This window comes from Lactuca serriola, chromosome 6 (genome assembly GCF_051521515.1).
Source record: "Lactuca serriola cultivar US96UC23 chromosome 6, Lser_US96UC23_V15, whole genome shotgun sequence".
NCBI classification, from domain to species: Eukaryota; Viridiplantae; Streptophyta; class Magnoliopsida; order Asterales; family Asteraceae; genus Lactuca; species Lactuca serriola.
In genome coordinates, this window is record NC_136413.1 from 21,580,696 (window position 1) to 21,600,962 (window position 20,267).

The 20,267-nt window shown below is 33.7% G+C and overlaps 2 protein-coding genes across 4 annotated transcripts; one reads left to right on the plus strand and one right to left on the minus strand.

Annotated features, from left to right (window-relative positions):
* The first annotated feature begins 9,611 nt into the window (after window positions 1-9,611).
* Window positions 9,612-13,970, plus strand: LOC145057922 (protein Brevis radix-like 1). The gene is made up of 7 exons (XM_079005834.1): window positions 9,612-9,869; window positions 9,989-10,106; window positions 10,745-10,885; window positions 12,485-12,819; window positions 13,012-13,144; window positions 13,224-13,522; window positions 13,608-13,970. Exons 3-7 carry the CDS (start codon window positions 10,775-10,777, stop codon window positions 13,684-13,686), a joined length of 957 nt encoding a protein of 318 aa, XP_078861960.1. The 5' UTR covers window positions 9,612-9,869; window positions 9,989-10,106; window positions 10,745-10,774; the 3' UTR covers window positions 13,687-13,970.
* A 787-nt stretch (window positions 13,971-14,757) lies between these two features.
* On the minus strand, window positions 14,758-20,126 carry LOC145059097 (cyclin-dependent kinase F-4-like). Of its 3 annotated transcripts, none has more exons than XM_079006965.1 (16): window positions 19,923-20,126; window positions 19,145-19,382; window positions 18,530-19,035; window positions 18,365-18,443; window positions 18,221-18,289; window positions 18,052-18,141; window positions 17,830-17,968; window positions 17,637-17,739; window positions 17,299-17,351; window positions 17,140-17,206; window positions 16,930-17,038; window positions 16,037-16,102; window positions 15,892-15,960; window positions 15,603-15,792; window positions 15,325-15,498; window positions 14,758-15,127 (listed from the first exon to the last, which is right to left on the minus strand). In XM_079006965.1, the coding sequence occupies exons 3-16, from the start codon at window positions 18,535-18,537 to the stop codon at window positions 14,928-14,930; spliced, it is 1,416 nt and encodes a 471-aa protein (XP_078863091.1). In that variant the 5' UTR covers window positions 18,538-19,035; window positions 19,145-19,382; window positions 19,923-20,126; the 3' UTR covers window positions 14,758-14,927. The 3 variants fall into 3 exon arrangements, with proteins under 3 accessions (XP_078863091.1, XP_078863090.1, XP_078863089.1); XM_079006964.1 differs by having other exon boundaries at window positions 14,758-15,130; window positions 19,923-20,125; XM_079006963.1 differs by having other exon boundaries at window positions 14,758-15,133; window positions 19,923-20,123.
* Between the last annotated feature and the right edge of the window lie 141 nt (window positions 20,127-20,267).

The following is a 20,267-nucleotide window of genomic DNA, read 5'->3' on the forward strand; positions in this document are numbered from 1 at the left end:
AAATCTTTTTTAGAGTCATTCACTAAGACTCGACGGATTGGGCGTCGGCAAAGCTCGGCAAACACCGCGCATTGTCTTTGACAAGTTCAGATTAGCAAGACAACTCGATAAATGTCTACTGATGAGAGAGAAAGAAAATCAACTATTTTTTCTTTTTTTACCATTTAATCAATCTTCAATTTTCAAAAAATACCATATTTTCAAAAATATAACCTTTTTTTTTCAAATTTTCAAATTTTAAATATTTAATCCTCAATGTTCTTCGAAGTAAAGATCAACTCTTTCCAACTTGTTGAGTTTTGTCAAATTGTGTGGCAGTGGCTGAAATAATGTCAAGTTTAAAGTCGTTGTCTTCTAATTTCTAGTGGGTTATGTGTTTAAATTTTTAGTGGGTTATGTGTTTAAATTTCTAGCAGTCTTGTATTTTAGGTTAATTTCAAGTGATGTTTTTAAATTTGTAGTGATCTTATGATTTTTTAATTTCTAGTGGTGTATTATACTTTTTTTTAGTTTAATGAAATTCTAGTTTTTAAAAAAATAGTATGTTTGAAAGGTTTTTTCAAATTAATTAATTTTTTAAATAAATAGCATGACAAGTGTGACAACCCAGACCATGTAAATGGAAAAAATTTAAAGTGGTGTGGTAAATCATAGGTGACACGTACGTGGATCGTGGCAAACTTGTCACCACTCCCTTTATCCTAAATGGATCGTAAGGTCCTTCATTACATCTCATTGTATGGGTGGTCCTACTTGGTATGTGTCGTTCCGTACATAAACATCGTGTCGATAGCCGGTATGCCTTACAAATTTTTGACCCCGACATTTTTTGGGTTGTTTTTGTTTATGTTAATGTATCACACATCAGTACATGCAATACCTTATGTTTTTGTATATATGTTGGAGTCTCCTTTTTTTATAAGATCTCATTCAGAAGAGACAATCTTGGACTTCAAATATATCTAACATCATATTGGAGCTAGCGTCCGCACCCCATGACTTAACACATATTTGTCTCACCTCGTCGAGGTTATATCTCTAAGAAAAAGTGTTAATGTATCTTACATTGGTTCGATATGGTCTTTATGTCTATGATATTTAGATATACATCATATATTTGAATTAATTTGAACACGAATGTAAATATGAAAGTTTGTTAAGATTGTATATTGTATATTTCCTATATCTTTTCATTTGTCTTTATTGAGAAGATCGAATGACTCTTTGGAACCCTTTATGACATCAAAGAAAAAGCCCTAAACCTAAACCTGATCCTTCTCCTTCTTGATGGCTACGATTGTCCATAGTTTCTGGCAACCCTCTAGCGATGCCATCCACAATGATGGATGTTGAACCAAACCCACCATTAACCTCCTACGCCTCTTTTATACTATAACCAACATCCAAAACGAAGTTCACATTATGGATGGAATCAAGGTTACATATTCATCATAGGTAAAACTGCTCAAGTTACATGCTCGTCGGTACAAAGTTCTAGCTCAAATTGATGATACCTGACCACCAACAAAAACTGATGCCAATTATGAGTAACAAGTTGAGATCAATGGCATTGTCTTATAGTAGGTCTATGGAACATTATGTGACGATCTTCTTGTTTGTGTCCTTGAACCAGATATTACAGATCAACTAAAAAATATTGGCAACCCCGTCAATGAACAACATTTAATCTTGAAACTAGTTAGAGGTCTTATGTCGAAATATAACACCAATGCATCCTACATCAACTAGATACTGCCTAATAAAGACATATCCCATATCATGCTCCAACACGATCAACATCTTCAAACTTCTTGAGAAAACTCCACGATTGAAACCGATCTCACCACTATCAAAGTCAACCCTCCTGTAATGTCCCAAAATTTTCATTTTAAAAACATAAGGAAAGTTGAAAACCATAATTCAAAAGTACATAAAACCCATTTATTCGAAAGTCATAAAACATAGTATCGAACAGATCATATCATAAAACCAACATAAGTCTTTAAACATAATCACAATAATGATGTGGGTGTATGGTCACACCATGTCCTTTCCTTTCCTATCTAAACAAACTGAAAAATATCTAATAACATCTTTACCCAATATCTCAGAGTTGGGGTTTTGTTATTGTTATTACTCGTAAGAAACAATTACCTAAATATGATAAGCTATGCATCATTCAAAAATTAGGATAATTACCCATTTTAATAACATATTTACACTTTAACATCATTTTTTACTTTAAGAAATATTTCAAAACAAAATTTACATATTTTTCTATTTACATGATGCAAATAATTAGGTGAAATTGTTTTTTGTCTACCAAGTATTTAGTCTTGCTCACCGAAGAACATGTAATATGAAATTTTAGAAGATAACTTGTAGTTTTTATATATTTGATCTGAACATATCAATACTTTTATTTTATTCCCGTTGTCGACAGAATGTATAAATTTATGAATAAAATAGTGGATACGTGTTTAACCGTTCTAAAGAAACCTTTATTATATTTTATGTATAGCGGGTGATCCGCCAAATATACCAATAAACTTTGGTATTTTTCATCTAACAATAATTTATATTTGAAAAGTCGTTTAATTATATAAAGTTTAGTAGATTCTAATTCATGTAATCTTGTTTGGCTTATTTGATGAAAGTATATTGAAACCGAAAATTCATAAAAAAGTTTTGTTAGGCTTTCAGAAGATACTTATTAAGACTCATAATAAAACTTATGCCACTTGCCAAGTTCTGATGACCATTGTTAGGAAGTAATGCGGATAACGCACGAAACCAAAAAGCACACAAAGACACACTATTTACGTTGTTCGATCAAGGCGACCTACTTCTACGAGCAAGAGCAAAGTATTCATTATTCGCAGAGTTCTCAAATGGAGGTTACAAATACAACTAGCAGAGATTCGTCCTACTCGTTAAGAATACAAAAGATACTTCAAATGACTTGGCATGCACCCCTATTTATAATGAAGGAGTCATACCTAAAACCCTAATGGGCCAAACCCATAGCCCCATGAAATAGGTCAACCAATCACAATCATCCATGCAACATCTTCTGAAACTTTCATCCATGACATACAACACATGAGCATCAGCAACGCACATGATGGAGCACCATGAGCCATAGTGGAGCATCATGATGAACAGGCGGTGCATCATGAACACTAGTGACCCAAAATCCATCATGGTGGCACAACATGGCGTATTCCTTGAGCATTACCAACTTCTGAGTATCCTTGAACAATCTTGAGCATCATAAAGGACTTCATAGCATACATGGCTCATCATGGATACCATGACTCATCAACGAATCAAAATGGGGCACCTTGCACCAAGATGGTGCATCTTTGTGACATCCCCATTTTCACGGCCAGAAAAGACCGATTTTGTTTATGCTTTATAAAAATCAGAGTACTTCTTTTAATAAAAATGTTGCGGAATTTGTTCCCAGTAAAACGTGATAAATACATTATCAAAGCATTTCCGAAGAAAAGTATTTTTATTCATTTTACAACATTTGGGATGTCATCGTCAATACATAAACATAAGCATAAACAGAACTTACATTCATTATCACTAGTGATTTATATCTCCTTAATCTCTCAGTGTAATGTGACTTCATATCAACACCTGTGAAATAAATAAACTGAGTGGGTCAGGTTGGGAAACCTGGTGAGTACATAGGGATTTCAATCCCACAATGTTATACCATATATATAGTTTAAAACTCACAAAATATACCATTTCACCATATATATATATAAACAACTCTTATCCCAACCCGTCGATCCTCACAACGAGACTATCCATACTCTCGGACCTAAGATTAGCCGTTTTACCTAATCCATACTCCCGGATCAGAAATGAACGACTTTACCTAATCCATACTCTCGGACTAGGGATGAATGACTAATCCGTACTCTCGGATTAATGATGAATGATTATGCCTAATCCATACTCTCGGACTAGGGAGAATGACTATGTCTAATCCATGCTCCCGGATCAATGACATATACTAAGGTTTTATTCTCTTAGTATAATTCACTCTTACTCGTAAGAAAACACTACCCAATATTCCTCATAATTAATTTAGGTTTACTCTTTATCCTAAATCAACATAAATAATCAGGTATGTTCTTTAACAAGTATCTCAGGCAACATCAAATAATTCGCACATAAACATATATTTAATACTTCAATCGATACTTGTATTAAAATCATGTTCATGAAAGGGACTATGCACTCACCTGGGAAGGTGGTGACTCGACACTCGGACAACACTTTGTTACTCTTAAAACAACTTCCTCGACAAAACCTAGTATCAATATCACTAGGGTTTAGTCTAATATTCGCTGAGACTAATTAATAGTCTGGCTATTATTACTATTATATAAGCGTTAAACAATACTTATATAACCCATAATAATAGCCCAACTACTCCTTATAAGGTCCTAATAACATTACTATATTGAAACATAAGTTATACTAAAGATAGCGTAGGCATAGCTTACTTACAGCAGGTTTTCTCGAAAACCGGGCTTCGCTGGAGCAGAGTTTCTGAGCCGAAAGGCTCTTTTCTCGAGGCTTCAGGAGCCTCGGGGCTTCCTTCGGGTGCTAGGGGGTTTACCTAGACTTTAGGGGGGGTTTGGGGCTTTAGAGAGAGAAACTAGAGAGAGAAAGAAGGGTTTGAAGGTGTGAAGAAGTGAGGGAACCCGACACCTCTATTTATAGGGGTGATGACTGATGGACTCCCCGATTAGGAGGATCTAATCGCCGAGTTGGGGCATGTGGCAGCCTTCTGGTGGTGCCACGTGTCCAATTCTGGTGGTGTCACGTCACCCCTATCGCGTATCAGCCTTCAAACATAGAAAAATCATAACTCTCGCATACGAGCTCCTTTTTCAACTTTCTTTTTTTCAAAGTGTAGGTAAAATCAAGATCTACAACTTTCATTTAGACTCCATCGGCTAATTCTCGACTGATCTCAAATTTAACAGTAGGAGGCGTTTAGACTGTTAAATGACCGCGAAGAATTCGTAACTCCTTCATATGAACTCCGTTTCCGTCCATCTTTTTACTGTTGAGTTCCTATTAATGAGATATTCAACTCTCATTTAGGTCGCGTAAGCCAAAAACCGCTCAAACTAAAATTCGAGTTTCGGGGCTGTACACTTCTAAGCCGAAACTTTGAAAAATCATAACTTCCTCATACGAAGTCAGATTTGGGCGTTCTTTTTATGGATTTTCTCTTTTTAACATACTCTATGACTTTGGTTTAGACTACTAAGGCTAAAAAATCTTCTATCGTAAATTCACTTTTTACGCTTCCCGGTGTCGTGCCGATTTTGCTGTAAAACTTCGTCGAGCCATAACTTGTTCGTTATAACTCGGATTTCGGCGTTCTTTATATGTACGGAACCCTTGAGACATATTCTACAACTTAGTTAAGATTATTTATTCTAAATAATCTTCCATTAAAAACTTATTTTTTGATGCTCATTGTCTCTAAATTGGCTAGCCCGGATCTGCCGGCGTTACAATCTTGCATGATTATGGCCCATCTTGTGCAAGGAAGGCGCAACTTCCTTCAAAGTGACACAACATCCTTCCAAGTTGGCGTAATATCTTCGAGGTTGGCGTAACCTCTTCCATTTTGGCGCAACATCTACTAGATGGCGCAACATGATCCAAAGTGGCACAACGTGTATGCCAATGGTGCAACATGCTTTCCAATTGTCCCACCACCTAATTAAATGGCGCAACTATGCATCAAGTTGTTCCATTCCACCCCCAAGTGCTCTAAACCTCTAACAAATTCTCCATACCCCATTTTAGATGATCCGTTCCTTTGGCACTTGATCCGTCCCTTTGTTAGATGATCAATTCCCTTCGCAGATTATTCATTCCTTTGTTACATGCTCCATTAACCCCAAGTGCTCCATTTAGTTCCAAGTGCTCCATTGAACTCAAATGCTCCATGAGAATGCTCCAAATGTTCAGGTCACATTTAACAAGATTCATATAAACTATAGGGAAAACTCCATAAAAGTCTTTATAGAAGGGTATGACTCATAGGGTGTTTGGTTGGTGTAATCATGTTTTCGTGTGATTTTATGTTGGTTGCAACCCGTTCTGTGAAAAGAGTTGTGCATTATAGAAGGGTATAACTCATGGGGTGTTTTTTTGGTGTTGAGAGAGATTGATGGGGTTCCTACAAGTCAGTGGGTTGATGGTTGTGTATCTTTAAGCCCCTGTGATACTGGTGGTGAGTTTTCAGGTCAGTAATGGAATGATGACAAGATCAATTTAGTATCCTGAGCCTATACGTGACATCCCCAAATTCACGGACATTTTAAAAAATTTATTTATGCTTTTTTAAAAATCAGAGTATCCCTTTTGAAGAATATTATTGCGGAATCTGTCCCAAAAATATGATAAATATATTATCAAAACATTTCAGAAGAAATATATTTTATTTATATTAAAACATTAGGATGTCATCGTCAATACAAAAACATAAGTATAAACAGAGCTTACATTCATTTACACTACTGATTTACATATCCTTTAATCTCTCAGTGTAATGTATTTCTGCACTGATACATGTGATACAAATAGATTGAGTGGGTCAGGTTGGGAAACCTGATGAGTAAATAGGGATTTCAATCCCACAATGTTATATCATATATATATATATATATATATATATATATATATATATATATATATATATATATGAACTTGCAATATACAATTTCGCCTCAATTTTATCCCACCCCGTCGATCCTCACAGCGAAACGATCCATACTCTCGGACTAGGGACAAATGACTATGTCTAATCCATGCTCTCGAATCAATGACACATTTTAAAGTTTTATCCTCAGTGTATATCACACCCGTACAAGAAGATTCTACCCGATATTCAACTTAATTAATTTAGGTTTATTCAAAATCATCATATATTATCAGAAATGCTCTTAACACGTATTTCAAGCAATATCAAATATTTCACACATAAACATATATTTAATACTTTAATTAGTACTTGTATTAAAATCATGTTCATGAAAGGGACTATGCACTCACTTGTTAAAGTGACGACTTGAAATTTGGATAGCGCTTCGCTTCTAGCAACTGTCTTTTCCTTTGACGTAACCTAGCATTATTATCGCTAAGTTTTAGTCTAATATTTATTGCGACTAATTATTAGTTTAAATTCATCATTAACTCAAAGTCTACTTCAAGATCTATCAAGCAAGGAACAACCACGTAAGATCATATCAGAGGTAAGGTCCGTTTAGTATATGAAGTATATTGTTTGGAAATTCCACTTTAAACACCTTACTAAATCACAGCCAAGACATCATCCCCGTAAATAGATCAATCAGTATAATGACTTGGAATTACTGATACGACTTATGACTATAAATATAAGTTACATTGAAAATAGAATAATGTAGCTTAACTTACAGGGCTTTTAACGAAAACCGGGAAATTGTGCGGACAAAACTCCGACTCTAAAAACTTCTCTTCGTTGGCTTTGTGATGAATTAGAGTTTCTCTATCGCACCCTAAAACTAGGAGAAATCGAACAAGAAAGAAAAAAGGATTCTAGAGAGAGTTTAGAGGAATGGAGTAAGGAAATATGAAGAATTCGTCCTTTATTTATAGGGGTTTGGTCATAAAGTAGGCCCTAAGTTTCGTTTGTATCCTCTGCGTATGAGCTTCATTTTCTACATTCTTTGTATCCACGCATAGGTATTTCCAAGTACTACAACTTCTATTAAGACCCTGTCGGCTAATTCTCATTATGTATCATATTTACAGATCTGTATCGAATTCATCGCGCTCGAAGAGTAGGTACTAAGTTTCGTCCATATCTTTAACATACAATCTCTATTCTTGACGTTCTTTATATACACGTTGGTATTTCCGAGTGATACAACTTTCATTTAGACTCCATCGGCTAATTCTCATTGTATCTCACATTTACAAATCTGTATCGAATTCGTCGCGCTCGAAGAATAGGGACTAAGGTGTTGTTTGATTTTCTGAAGCAATAATTCATGAAGTCTGCGGACCACCTCTGCAACCCTCTCCAGTAGAAGAGGTTGACCAAACGGCTGCAGACTGTAATAAGAAGCGTGTTTGTTTTTTTAACATCTGCATACTGCTGCAGATATTAAAAAATTAAAATAAACTAATTTTATAAATCAAAAATAGTTTTTTAATACGGAAAATTTAATAATGTATAACATTTCGGCAAGAATTAATGATATTTCAATAAAAAATAATGATATTTCAACAAAAAAAAATATTTAGTAAAAAAATAATGATATTTCATCAAGAATCTATCATTATTCAATATAAAAAAACAAAAAAATCAACAAGAATAAACAAAAAAAAAAAACGAAAAAGAAAAACTGAAATAAATTTTCAACAAGAAAAAAAGAAGAAGAAGAGGTTGGAAGAGGCAGTACAAATGTTACGCCAAACAGAGCACGCACAGAGGTTTTTGACTCTGGAGACTTCTAAAAAACAAACAACTACGAGATGAAAAGTGTTGCGCGTGTGCTGCGCCGCGTAGCAATAAGAGGTCTGAAGATGTTTTTTTCCAAAAAAACAAACAACACCTAAGTTTCATCCATATCTTTTGCATAAGTGCTCCGTTTTCGACATTCTTTTTATCGTTAAGCTCCTATTAATGAGATCTTCAATTTTTGTTTAGATTGTTTTTGCTAAAAATTGATTGATCTAAAATTTGATTTCCTTGTTAACTTAAATATTAGTTTCTTTAAAATAATGTATTTAACATCTTTTGAATTTCAATGATGATGAAGATTTCAAATAAATAATGTATTTAACATCTTTTGAATTTCAATGATGATGAAGATTTCAAATAAATAATGTATTTAACATCTTTTTATGGTAATATATATTTTTTATTGTTTGTTATTTCTAGTTATTATTGTTGTTTATTAAATTGGAAACTATTTTTTTTAGAAAAGTTTGTCAATTTTTGTTAATTTGATATTTTGATTTAGATGTAACATTAAAATTTTATTTGTTTTTTTCTTAATATTGAAAAAAATATATTTTAGTATTTTAAGATTAATTTTTATTTTGATTTCTATTTTTTATTTAATATTATATTTAAATAGATAAATTAAATCCATCATATTGATAATTTAATAATTTAAAATAATAACATGTTGAATCTATTAGTTTTTTTCTAATATCATCTCGTAATTTTGATATAATGAATAGGAAGATAGATAAAAACAAAAAATTATATATATATATATATATATATATATATATATATATATATATATATATAATTTCTTTTAAAATAAAAGTAAAAATTTCAATGTTTATATAAATGACAAATTAATCATCTTATTTTGAAAATAACAAAACCACAACCAATCTTATTTTTTCCAAATAAAATCATTTCGTAACCCAATTTTAAAAAAATAACATAACAGATATAAAAGGTGATAAGCCATTACATTTGACCATTAGTGAGGAATTTCGTAATATTAAATTGATACAAAATTCCTTTTCTATAAATACCAGAGATGCTCCTGCTTTCTTGTCTCTATTCACCATTTTTGGCTTCTTCTTTCTCTCTCTATCTCTCTGTCTCTCTCTTTCGCACGTATTTGAACGTATATACATATATATGCTACGACCACCTGCAACCGTGCTAGGAGACAGCGCCATTCCAATACCTTCCTTCTGCCAGTGTTGTCAAGAATCAACCCACCCGTACCAATTCCCATATATCACCGGATTCCATGTCCATTTTCTATCCTATTTCATAGCACACACACCGACGAACAAGTTTCGTGAGTTTTCAAAACTGAAAACTCTTAATTTATATACATTTTAAGCACTTTGAACGGAGTTGACACTGTTTTATGCTCGATTTGGTACTCATTTGGAGTTGCTGTTCATTGATTTGCAGGAGAAGCGGAAAAGATTGTGATGAATATTATATAGGAGCAAAAGTAAAAGAACAGATAGTTGTGTGAGGCTTTGAAGAAGAAGAAGAGACAGAAACAGAGTGTGTGGGTCAGCCAAAGGTGAGTCGTTTTCAATGGTATAACTTTATTTGTCTCTTTGTCAATTCATCGAACACCTTATGTGCTCGACAACCTTCCACACTTGTGAAAGCGATTCATCATCAGTATCATTCCTTCTTCCAAGATCGCATTGTTTCACCTCTCTGATTTCTTCTAAGCAAAACCAGAATCATAAATTCCTCAAAATTCGTCTGATAAATTTAACTGGGGTATTGCGTCCTGTGGTCCTATTATCGGGAGAGATGATAATGATGTTGATATTGATACGATCAGCAACAGATGCAGGAGGCAACTTTGCGATCAATAATGAAAGCTTGAAAAGAAGGGTAAAGCAAAGTTGTGTGCAGAATTTGGGATCCCGGGGACACTCTACTCTCGTTTTCACTTTTTTCCTTGGTTCCAACAAAAATCAAAATCTTCTTTTACTTTTTCCATGGTTATTCGAGAAATCCCTTACACATACACATACACATACTCAAACCTCTTCATTCCTTTCTTCACCTTCACCTTCACGTTAACCTTAATTTTTCATTTTACCTCGTATACTATACAATAGATTAGAGGGAGGGACCCCAACGAATGATGACGTCATAAATGGTTCTTAACTTCATATTGCCATTGCATTTGTTTTGTTGCAGTGTGAGGTGTGAAGAAGAATAAGAGAGAAGATGCTGACGTGTATAACGTGCTCAAAGCAGCAGGTAGACGATGGAGGCGAGGAAGTGGGGGCGCGTGGGGCACCCGCCACCAAAGACGCCGTCAAAACCCTCACCACGCAGGTTAATATTACCTTACCTTAATCTTTTCGAACACATCTATTTCTTTTCCTTCGTTCCATTACCATACCATTGTCATATATATATATATATATATATATATATATATATATATATATATATATATATATACACACACATTAAGTTTAATATTTAGTATTTCTTTTATCATTCTAATGTTGGTAAAATCTTAATAAACGAATACGCGGGTTTGTTTTGTTGATTGCTTCAAAAAAAATTATTTTAGATCCTATTCGTGTTAAAAGTTTTTATAGCTACTGTTTGCTTTTTTTTTTTTAAAAAGAGTTAAGTCTAGTTATAATTCTAGTTGGAATTCTAGTCGTAGTTCTAATTGGACTAAATTGTTGTTAGTTACAAGTAGGAAAAAAAAGCTGTTATGTCGTCTATATTTAGATGTACGCCCGCATACTTTCTACCTTCTCCCTTTAGGAGTGTCTAAATAAGATCATGTTTTATATCTTCAAAAAAGATTTATAATCTTAAATCTTTGACTAGATAAATAATTCAAGAACCACAAATAATCAAATATTAAAACAAAAAGAAAACCCAATACAGATAAATAGAAAGAGCATTGAAACTGTGAAGCTGGTTACGTGAAAGAGTTGTTAAAAAATCTCAGTTTAAAGTTAAAGGGTTGGTATTAATAAATATATATATATATATATATATATAAAAAAGGTAAATTTGAAAGTGTGAGTGTAATGAAGATAAAAGATACGGAAGTAGGTGTAATTATTAATACAAAATGAAGGAACCAAATTCTTTTAACTGCCCAAGAAAGCTGATGGATGGGTGTGTTTCCTTTATGTTATTTCATGTGTTGGTGTTGTTAACTTTTTACAGTGCTGTCACAAATAATAGTGTGATGGCAGTAAATAAATTTTTGGCAGTTGCTCTAGTCATTCGGTAGATTTGGCTCCAGCCTATTCAACCAAGGGGCATAATTGACAATTCCCCCTATTTAAGCTGTAGGACAAAATAAATGAATTCTGAACCTAAATTTTGTCAAAAAGAGAGACTTGTACTTTTCATACTAGATCCCAATATATTTGATTCTTTCTTTTAAAATTTTGTATGATTTGAATCTTTCACTTTGTATTTTTCTTATTTGGAAGAAAGATTATTTTATTGCAAGTGTATTTTAATCGTTACAATTGAGAAGCTTCTAAAACTCGATTGTTTGTTCAAAAGGTTTAGTATGTGTATGAGTGAAGTAATGATAATCACCGTTATAGAATGCTGTATATACAAGTCACAATACATATGTTTCTTTTTTCTAATGATACTAAAATGACTATTTTACCCTTACATTTCAAAAAACAAATTTCATTGAGAATGGTTTAAAGTTTGTTATATTCCCTGTGATATATACCCTACAAAACAAGTGGATGTGTGGAAAAGACAGACAAACATCCAATTCCATGTTGGTAAAAGCGATACGAGACCCATAATTGAATACCCCTCGCTATTAATTCATATTTTTCCACATTTGTACATGATAATACATGTACTATTTAAACCTAAAAATTATTTTTTTAAGAAGAATAATAATTTGGAAGAAATTAACAAACAAACAAACAGATGAAGGACATGGCGTTGAAAGTTTCTGGGTCTTCAAAGGGAAAGCCACCCACAGGGCCAGGGAACAAAGGGTACAACTACAGAGCCTACACAGATTATGACACCACATTATCTAAAGGAATCAAATATCCTTACACGATACAACCACCTGAAAGTTCAAGTTCAGTCCCTCCAGTTTGGGATGGGGGATATGAACCCCCTCGACAATCCGGTCATTTGGTTTTGGATGAGGATGATGACCCTATAGAATGGATGGCTCAAGTGGAGCCTGGTGTTCAAATTACATTTGTGTCCTTGCCTAATGGTGGAAACGACCTCAAACGGATTCGATTCAAGTAAGTGGGTTCTCAATTATTTGATTTTGATTTAGCCATAATTAAACCGTGTGACTTGTCTACATGCAATGCATATGGTCCCGTTAATCAATGTGGGGACCAAATTATACTACAATGGTCCTTGTATTTTTCACTATTGTATGAAAATCTTTAATTTTATTTTATATTTTGTTATTAATTAATGAAAAACAGCCGAGAGATGTTTGACAAATGGCAAGCGCAAAGATGGTGGGGAGAGAATTATGATAGAATTATGGAGCTGTACAATGTGCAGAGGTTCAATTGTCAAGCGCTTGACACGCCTTCTAGGTCCGAGGATGGAGGGGTAATCTATCTGATCCATCTGTTTATCTGTCTGTCTATCTATTTTCATCTGTAATTTTTATATGATGAATATTGTGTAGAGGGATTCGTGTTATTCGAAGCTTGGATCGGTGAAGGACAGCCCGATGATGAACACGATGAGGAACCATCAGTATAATAATGTGGGTCCCGGTGGGGGTGGTGTGTATGGTGGGCCATCGTCAATGTCCATGGATGCATCGAGGACCACGACATCGTCGCGAGATGAGGCGGGGTCGGTTTCGATTAGTAATGCGAGTGATGTTGATTCGGAGTGGATAGAGGAAGATGAGCCTGGTGTTTATATTACAATCAGACAATTGGTGGATGGAACACGTGAGCTTCGGCGTGTCAGATTCAGGTACTCTCATTCTCATCCCATCCATTCATATCTTGATTGATGAGTAGCTGACTGCTTTTTTATATATTGTTGTTAATGTGTGTAGTCGTGAGAAGTTTGGGGAAGTGCATGCAAAGCAATGGTGGGAACAAAACCGGGAGAGAATACAATCTCAATACCTTTAACAACAACGAGGATGGATATACTACTACTAAAAACTCCAATCTAACGATATACTAAGATTTTTCTTTCTGTTTTGTCATCCATTTCAAACAGACTTGTGTTGTGTTGTGTTGTTGGTATAGCCCTGGTTTTGGGCATTCTTATACTTAGCCACCCATATTTTATTTCGTTTTTTTGTCCATCTGTATTTTTGGTTATTTTATTTGGTATTTTGTATTTATTTACACTCGGAAAACAGAAGTTAGCAGTCTGTTGGAATTCTCAATTATATACATTACTTGACACAGTTGTCGGTAGTGCCCACTACTTTTTAATTGATTTATAAAAAAATAGATATTATACAACTTACTGATTAATAAAGTTGGTAAACAAATTCTTCCCCTCAAATTAAATAGATATTTATTTAAAAAATTAAAAGAACAAACTTTCAAGAGCTTGACTAATTCTCTTCTTTTGATGCTATGGTTCGATAAGATGTTCAAATTTATTAACTTTCGTTTGTAATTGTTTAATTCAAGCATTTAAAATTGAGAAATTAAATATCCTCTTAACATTTTCTTTCTATTTATCTTGTGGCATATTTTGATAAAATTAATTATATCTTAAGCCATTTGTCATTATAGAAAAGATAATTAAGAAGAAAAAAATTAATTATATTTTAAGCCATTTATCATTATAGGAAGATAATTAAGAATAAAAATAGAATGATATTTAATTTCTTTTTAAAATTTTATAGAATATTTTAAACATTATAATTCCGATTGCCAGCCATTTTCACACTCACAGTGGCTCCCCAAATCCCACATGTTTGGCTTTGCCATTACATTTGTTCTGATATTACAACTAACCCGCACCATAACATAACTCAACAATACTTGAAAAATCCCAAATTTGCTGCAACAATTCATAACACAGTTGCTTGCTAATTAAATGGATTGTTGCAGTAATGAATTAATCAAAGTTTTAAAATCTCAATTGATATTAGTTAGTTGAATGTTTAATGTTTTGCTCTAGCTCTAACCTATATTTTTTTTATCCGTCAACAAACTTAGATAGCAAAAAACACGGCAAGCAATACAAATAATATTCTTATAGAAACAAGACAGATAGTACGTCGAAGTAGCAGAACAAGCACACAAATTTATAAAATTACGGAAAACATTCACACACACACACACACACATTTTAAGATTAAAATTAAAAATAAAGCAAACTTAATAGCATTTGAGTTTGAAGTTGTTATTCATCCAGCCACCTTACTGCAATAACCTCTATCATAAGACCTCCCAGGAAACAAGTCAGATCTCCCATTACGCACCCAACCTTTTGCATGCTGTTGCTGATGCTGTCTAGGAATAGGAAAGGGACCCACTCTGGTTGAACCAACTATAGTCATGTGTCCCAACTTGTCACCAGTCTCAGAAACACCACCTCCCCCTCCACCTGCTACTACACAAAACACAATGTTTTTCCAGTAAGGAGTTGTTTCGTTTTTACTAAATCCATGTTTCTTTATTTTTGAGTTAATCTGGATGGAATTTGCTCTCCAACTCCTCAGTTATGAAAATTGTCGGTTGGAATGTAAGGGTAAAATGGTCATTCGGAAACTTTATTTATTCTAGAAAAGTAACAATTCTTACCTGTAGTAGTAGTATTGTACTTTCCAGGAGGAGGTCGATATTTTGGTTGTCTGGCAGCAGCACTAGCACTGTTCTTGTAGGTCTTTTCCTTCTTTACTCCACCCGGTCCCTCATAATTATTATTATTATTATTATTATTATTATTATTATTCACTTCCACTTTATGATGCACCCCTGTACCAAAATTAATAAATAATATCACCAACACAAACAAAAACACAAACATATCAAGCTTTTATTTTTATTTTAAAATATTCCAAAAATAAAAACAAAAATACCTGTGTTTAAGGACGCATGTACTTTTGCAGAAGAAGTAACATGCACAGCGGGCTTCACACTAGACAAATGACCAGAATACCCATATTTCTGCTCCATGCCTCCTCCTCTACCATTTACCCCAACAGATGGAGACATCCTGGCAGTAGAAGCAGGCTTATGGCGAAGAGACGGGGGAATATAGTAACAGCTCTGCAAATTATTTTAAATAAATAAAAAAAAAAGACATCTCTTGTTAATATTGATTAATGATTATGATATTTTATAATTTGTCAGAAATGGCAGGGATACCTGGAAGAAAGGATGCTGAAGGGCCTCTACAGCTGTTGGCCTCTTGCATGGGTCCCAAGAACAGAGAGCCTACGTGTTCAATATGATTGCTTATTATTAGGCAGTTTGGAAAGGGCAAAATGGTAAATTTAAAACCACTACTTACAGAAATCAAATTCACTGCCTCCTTGCTTGCAGATGGTATTAATGCAGAAAGATTTACACCACCAACCTGCAATGCCAATTTACATCTCTGTTTCAATAAACTGATTTTTTATAGTTGACTTTTGCAACTCATTTTACTCCAAAAGCTTTACAAAAACTTCAAATAATGACCAAAATTGCAAGAGAAAACTTTATATTGCATTTTTAACAACTCTTTTACATAAAAGAACTTAATAATTTAATGCATGATCAAGTAAAATCAGCTCTTCAGTTAATTATGTATCTGCATGTTTATCTTAATAAAACAAAAGAAAATAGTTTACGTAAAAGAACTTAATAATTCAATGCATGTTTGCATGTTTATCTTAATCAAACAAAAGAAAATAGATTATGTAAAAGAACTAAATAATTTAATTAGGCATCTACATGTTTATCTCAACAAAACAAAAGAAAATAGAATCCATAAATGAAGTGTCGGAGTCGTTTTTTTAATGTGTATTTTAATATTTGATCATTTGTACTGGTTAGATTATAAATCAAAAACAAGATTATAAATAAATTTTTGAAGATATAAAGCATGATAGTTGTAAAAGATAAATTACATTTTGGTACCTGAGTATAGCTGATTTTTGCAATTTTGGTCCTTATTTACAGCGTTTTTTGTCCATGTTCCAAGTATATTGACTATTTTTTATCCCCGAGTATAGCTGATTTTTGTCTCAATTATAGTCATTTTACTTGGAACAGGGACAAAAAAAAATTATAAGAGCCTTATATAATGACCAAAATTGCAAAAGAAGACTTTTTGGGACCAAAATTGAAAAAATCAGCTGTACTTATTATGTAAGGACCAAAAATGTAATTTAGTCTTTAACTAAAACAAGACAAACTAACCTCTGGAAACTGATAATTGATTGTACTTGCTAGTTCAAGTCCCTCACGCCATGTGCTTTGTGTTGGGCTGCCTATCACACTGCAGATTTTGTAAATTTCATCTGCTTCACTGCATAAAAGAAAACAAGATAGTATTAGTATGTAAAACCATTAATTAAGATTTAAGAGTATGGCATGATTTTTATTTATATAGTTTAAAGGGCCATATACCTTGAACCAGGAAAAAGTGGGCGAAGAGTAAATAATTCAGCCATGATTGCACCCATTGCCCACAAATCTGTGATTGAAGTAAAAACAAAAATATATTAATATTCCACAAAAGTTGTAAAAGATCTAAATAAATATCATTATAAAAATCCATCAACTTACCAACAGCAGGACCATATGTTGGTGACTGGAGAAGCACCTCTGGGGCCCGATACCTGTATGATCCATGTTTAGATAGCTAGTAAAAGAATGGGTAAAGAAGGAAAAAAAGAGGTAAAAGTTTTTGGCTTATCCATTAAGTTAAGTAAAAAAGAAATAGTCATGTATAGTTCTCGAGATTAAGTTTAACCCGTTAAAATAATTAAGTTGAAAAGCAACATCTCTACGAGTAAATTGCAAAATGGTCCCTGTGGTTTCCAAGTTTCTTTGGTTTTGGTCCCCTAAAGGAAACTTTTTTCATAAAATGGTTTTTATTCCGGTGTGAAAGAACATAGACTTACCAGCGTGTTGAAACATACTCGGTGTATGGTGGTTGGGATGTAATCTCACGAGCAAGACCAAAATCAGCTATTTTTATCACACCCTTTGAAACAAGCAAGTTCTCTGACACCATGAAATCTTTTCATTATAAGCCAGAAAATATTTACAACACAAAATAAATGATAAAGCGACTCTATTCATTCAAGAAAATACCTGGCTTAAGATCACGATGGAAGTAGCCATTTTGATGCATGTATACGAGGCCTTGAAAAACATTGAAGCACCAGTTTCTAATTTCAGTTTCTGAAAAAGGCTTCACTCTGTCTTTCATAAGTTGGTAAAGACTACATTCCTGAAAGAGAAATGTAATGATATTTTATTAAACAAATGTTAAAGAAAATGACAGCTAACACACAATAAGAAAAAGCTGTATACCATGTATTCAAAAACAAAGTACAAAATGTCATTTTCCCTGATAACTTCCTTCAGCTTCACGATATTTGGATGATTCATCTTTCGCAGCGACTGTCAAGGGTAAAAAGGTCAATTTCTGAGCTTAAAGTTATGACAATGGAATGACTAAAGAATGTTGTTACATTGTTACCTTGACTTCTCTCAAATTTATGCATTCTTCCCACGAATAATATTTTCTCTTCATTTTCTTAATAGCAACCTGCACCAGTATACATAAACTTTAATAAATGCATTTACTTAGTTTTGAAAGATTCTTTAATCAAGGGAAACCTACCACTTCACCATTATGTTTGTTCAATGCTCTCCAGACAACCCCAAAGGTCCCATTACCAACTTCCTTGATTATCTTATACCTAGATTAAAAAATGAAAAACCTTGAATGATCAATATGATTTCACAATCTAGTTTGATAAAGAAGTACAAAGAAAAATCATCTCACCTTTCCATTTTCACGATTACAGCTCCACGTAGTGCTTTATTTATGAAGAAGAGACACAAACATAGAAGAAATAACACGCTTTACCTAGAAAACTAAAGAAGAAACTATAAAATATGAACCACCAGCCTGGCTGTTGTAGCTGTATCCACCTTCATTCTTCATGCATAAGCAGGCATGTATGCTTCTGATGGACACTCCTCACAGCCTTATTTATAAAAGACACCCGATCAATGATGTGAAGACATTGACAAGGTAAATGAAGCAAAGACAGTTGAGAAATGCAGGGCATCTTGACACTGATCCAGGAATAGATAAAAGCAGAATACTCGTAGCCAACAATAAGACACTTGAAATGGCTATCTCATTTACTCTACTTAAATTCAGTTGCAAAATCTTTGACCAATATCTACTGTAAAATCTAACTGAACCATGGGAATAAAGGACAAGTGTTGCTAAAATTAAGGTCAGACCAACAATAATGCAGCATTTACAAGCAAGATTCAGCCCTACAAGTTGAAAACAGAAAAGGAATGATGTCAGAATACACCACACAATCACTTACTTATTTCCACAAATGATCGCATACACCTCACATAACAAAGTAAATCAGCTTACTTGTAAATGTACAGCGACATATCAAACACCAGTTTCAGGTTAAAATGGCATTACGCCTGCTTAACTGCTCATATACAGTAGGCTCACTAAGTGCAATTGAAGGAAACAAAATGGAAACCTCCAAGGATGAGAAAACGCCAATCGAGCACTTCCTGGAATGAAAAAACCTGTCTCTGGAAACAATCTGACAAAAGGCACACTTGCTCCATGTTTCAGTAGAGATTAAAACCTTTCCAAGCTGAAAAAAATCAAATAAACATAAATTAGCATCAACTGAGTTCATTGTCATATGAACAGAGCTCTATTTACACACCAACAGACAATACTATATACACATACAGACTCATAACTGACCGATTTTGGTCTACCTTTTGCAAAATTGGAAAGATGTAAACATATAACTTAAGGGCAAAATGTTGAAAGTTACATTTAAGTCTTATGTCGAGAAAAAAAATGAACCTATGGAAGATAATAGGATGAATTCTGTTTTACTCGATAGTTTTGACCAAAGTCAAGCACGCAGGCTCACCAGAATATAATATGGATACGATACCTAATACCTATAACGAAATCCAAACCAAATCAAATTAACCTGATCCAAACGCGAAACAATAAAAATCGATCATAACTGAGATCCGATTCTATGAAATCAACAACAAACAAATAATTCAACCTAAAAATCAATCGCATATCGTTCAGCACATCAATCAAAGAGAAACAAAAACATAGAAACGACGAGATCTAATTGAAAGAGGAGATTATATGATGATAATAGTACCTGGTGTAGGGCAAACGGCATAACCTTAAGGTAGCCACAGGAGGACAAAGGCCTAACTTCAGGCTCTTAGATGAGAGAGAGAGATAGAGATGAGACACCCCCCACCCACTGTGTTTTCAATTGTGTTTGTTTTGTTTTGTGCGTCTTCTCTTTCACAGGAACGGATCAGACGATTTGGCCAACCCTAATATTTATACTCGTGGTATATACCTTACGTTCTCTTTGGATGCCCTTGGCTCGATGAATTCTCTTGCGCGTTCTCCTTTTAAAATAATATCCGAAAACAGTAAACAAAATAAATCAATTTTTATTTAAGAAACATAATAAGTAAGCAATGTATTTCTT

Coding starts and splice junctions, on each gene's coding strand:
- LOC145057922 (XM_079005834.1), top strand. CDS start 10,775: ATGCTGACGTGTATAACGTGCTCAAAGCAGCAGGTAGACGATGGAGGC. Junction 10,886..12,484: donor TCAAAACCCTCACCACGCAG/GTTAATATTACC, acceptor ACAAACAAACAG/ATGAAGGACATGGCGTTGAA. Junction 12,820..13,011: donor CTCAAACGGATTCGATTCAA/GTAAGTGGGTTC, acceptor AATGAAAAACAG/CCGAGAGATGTTTGACAAAT.
- LOC145059097 (XM_079006963.1), bottom strand. Junction 18,142..18,220: donor TAAATTTGAGAGAAGTCAAG/GTAACAATGTAA, acceptor TACCCTTGACAG/TCGCTGCGAAAGATGAATCA. Junction 17,039..17,139: donor CCACTTTTTCCTGGTTCAAG/GTATATGGCCCT, acceptor TCTTTTATGCAG/TGAAGCAGATGAAATTTACA.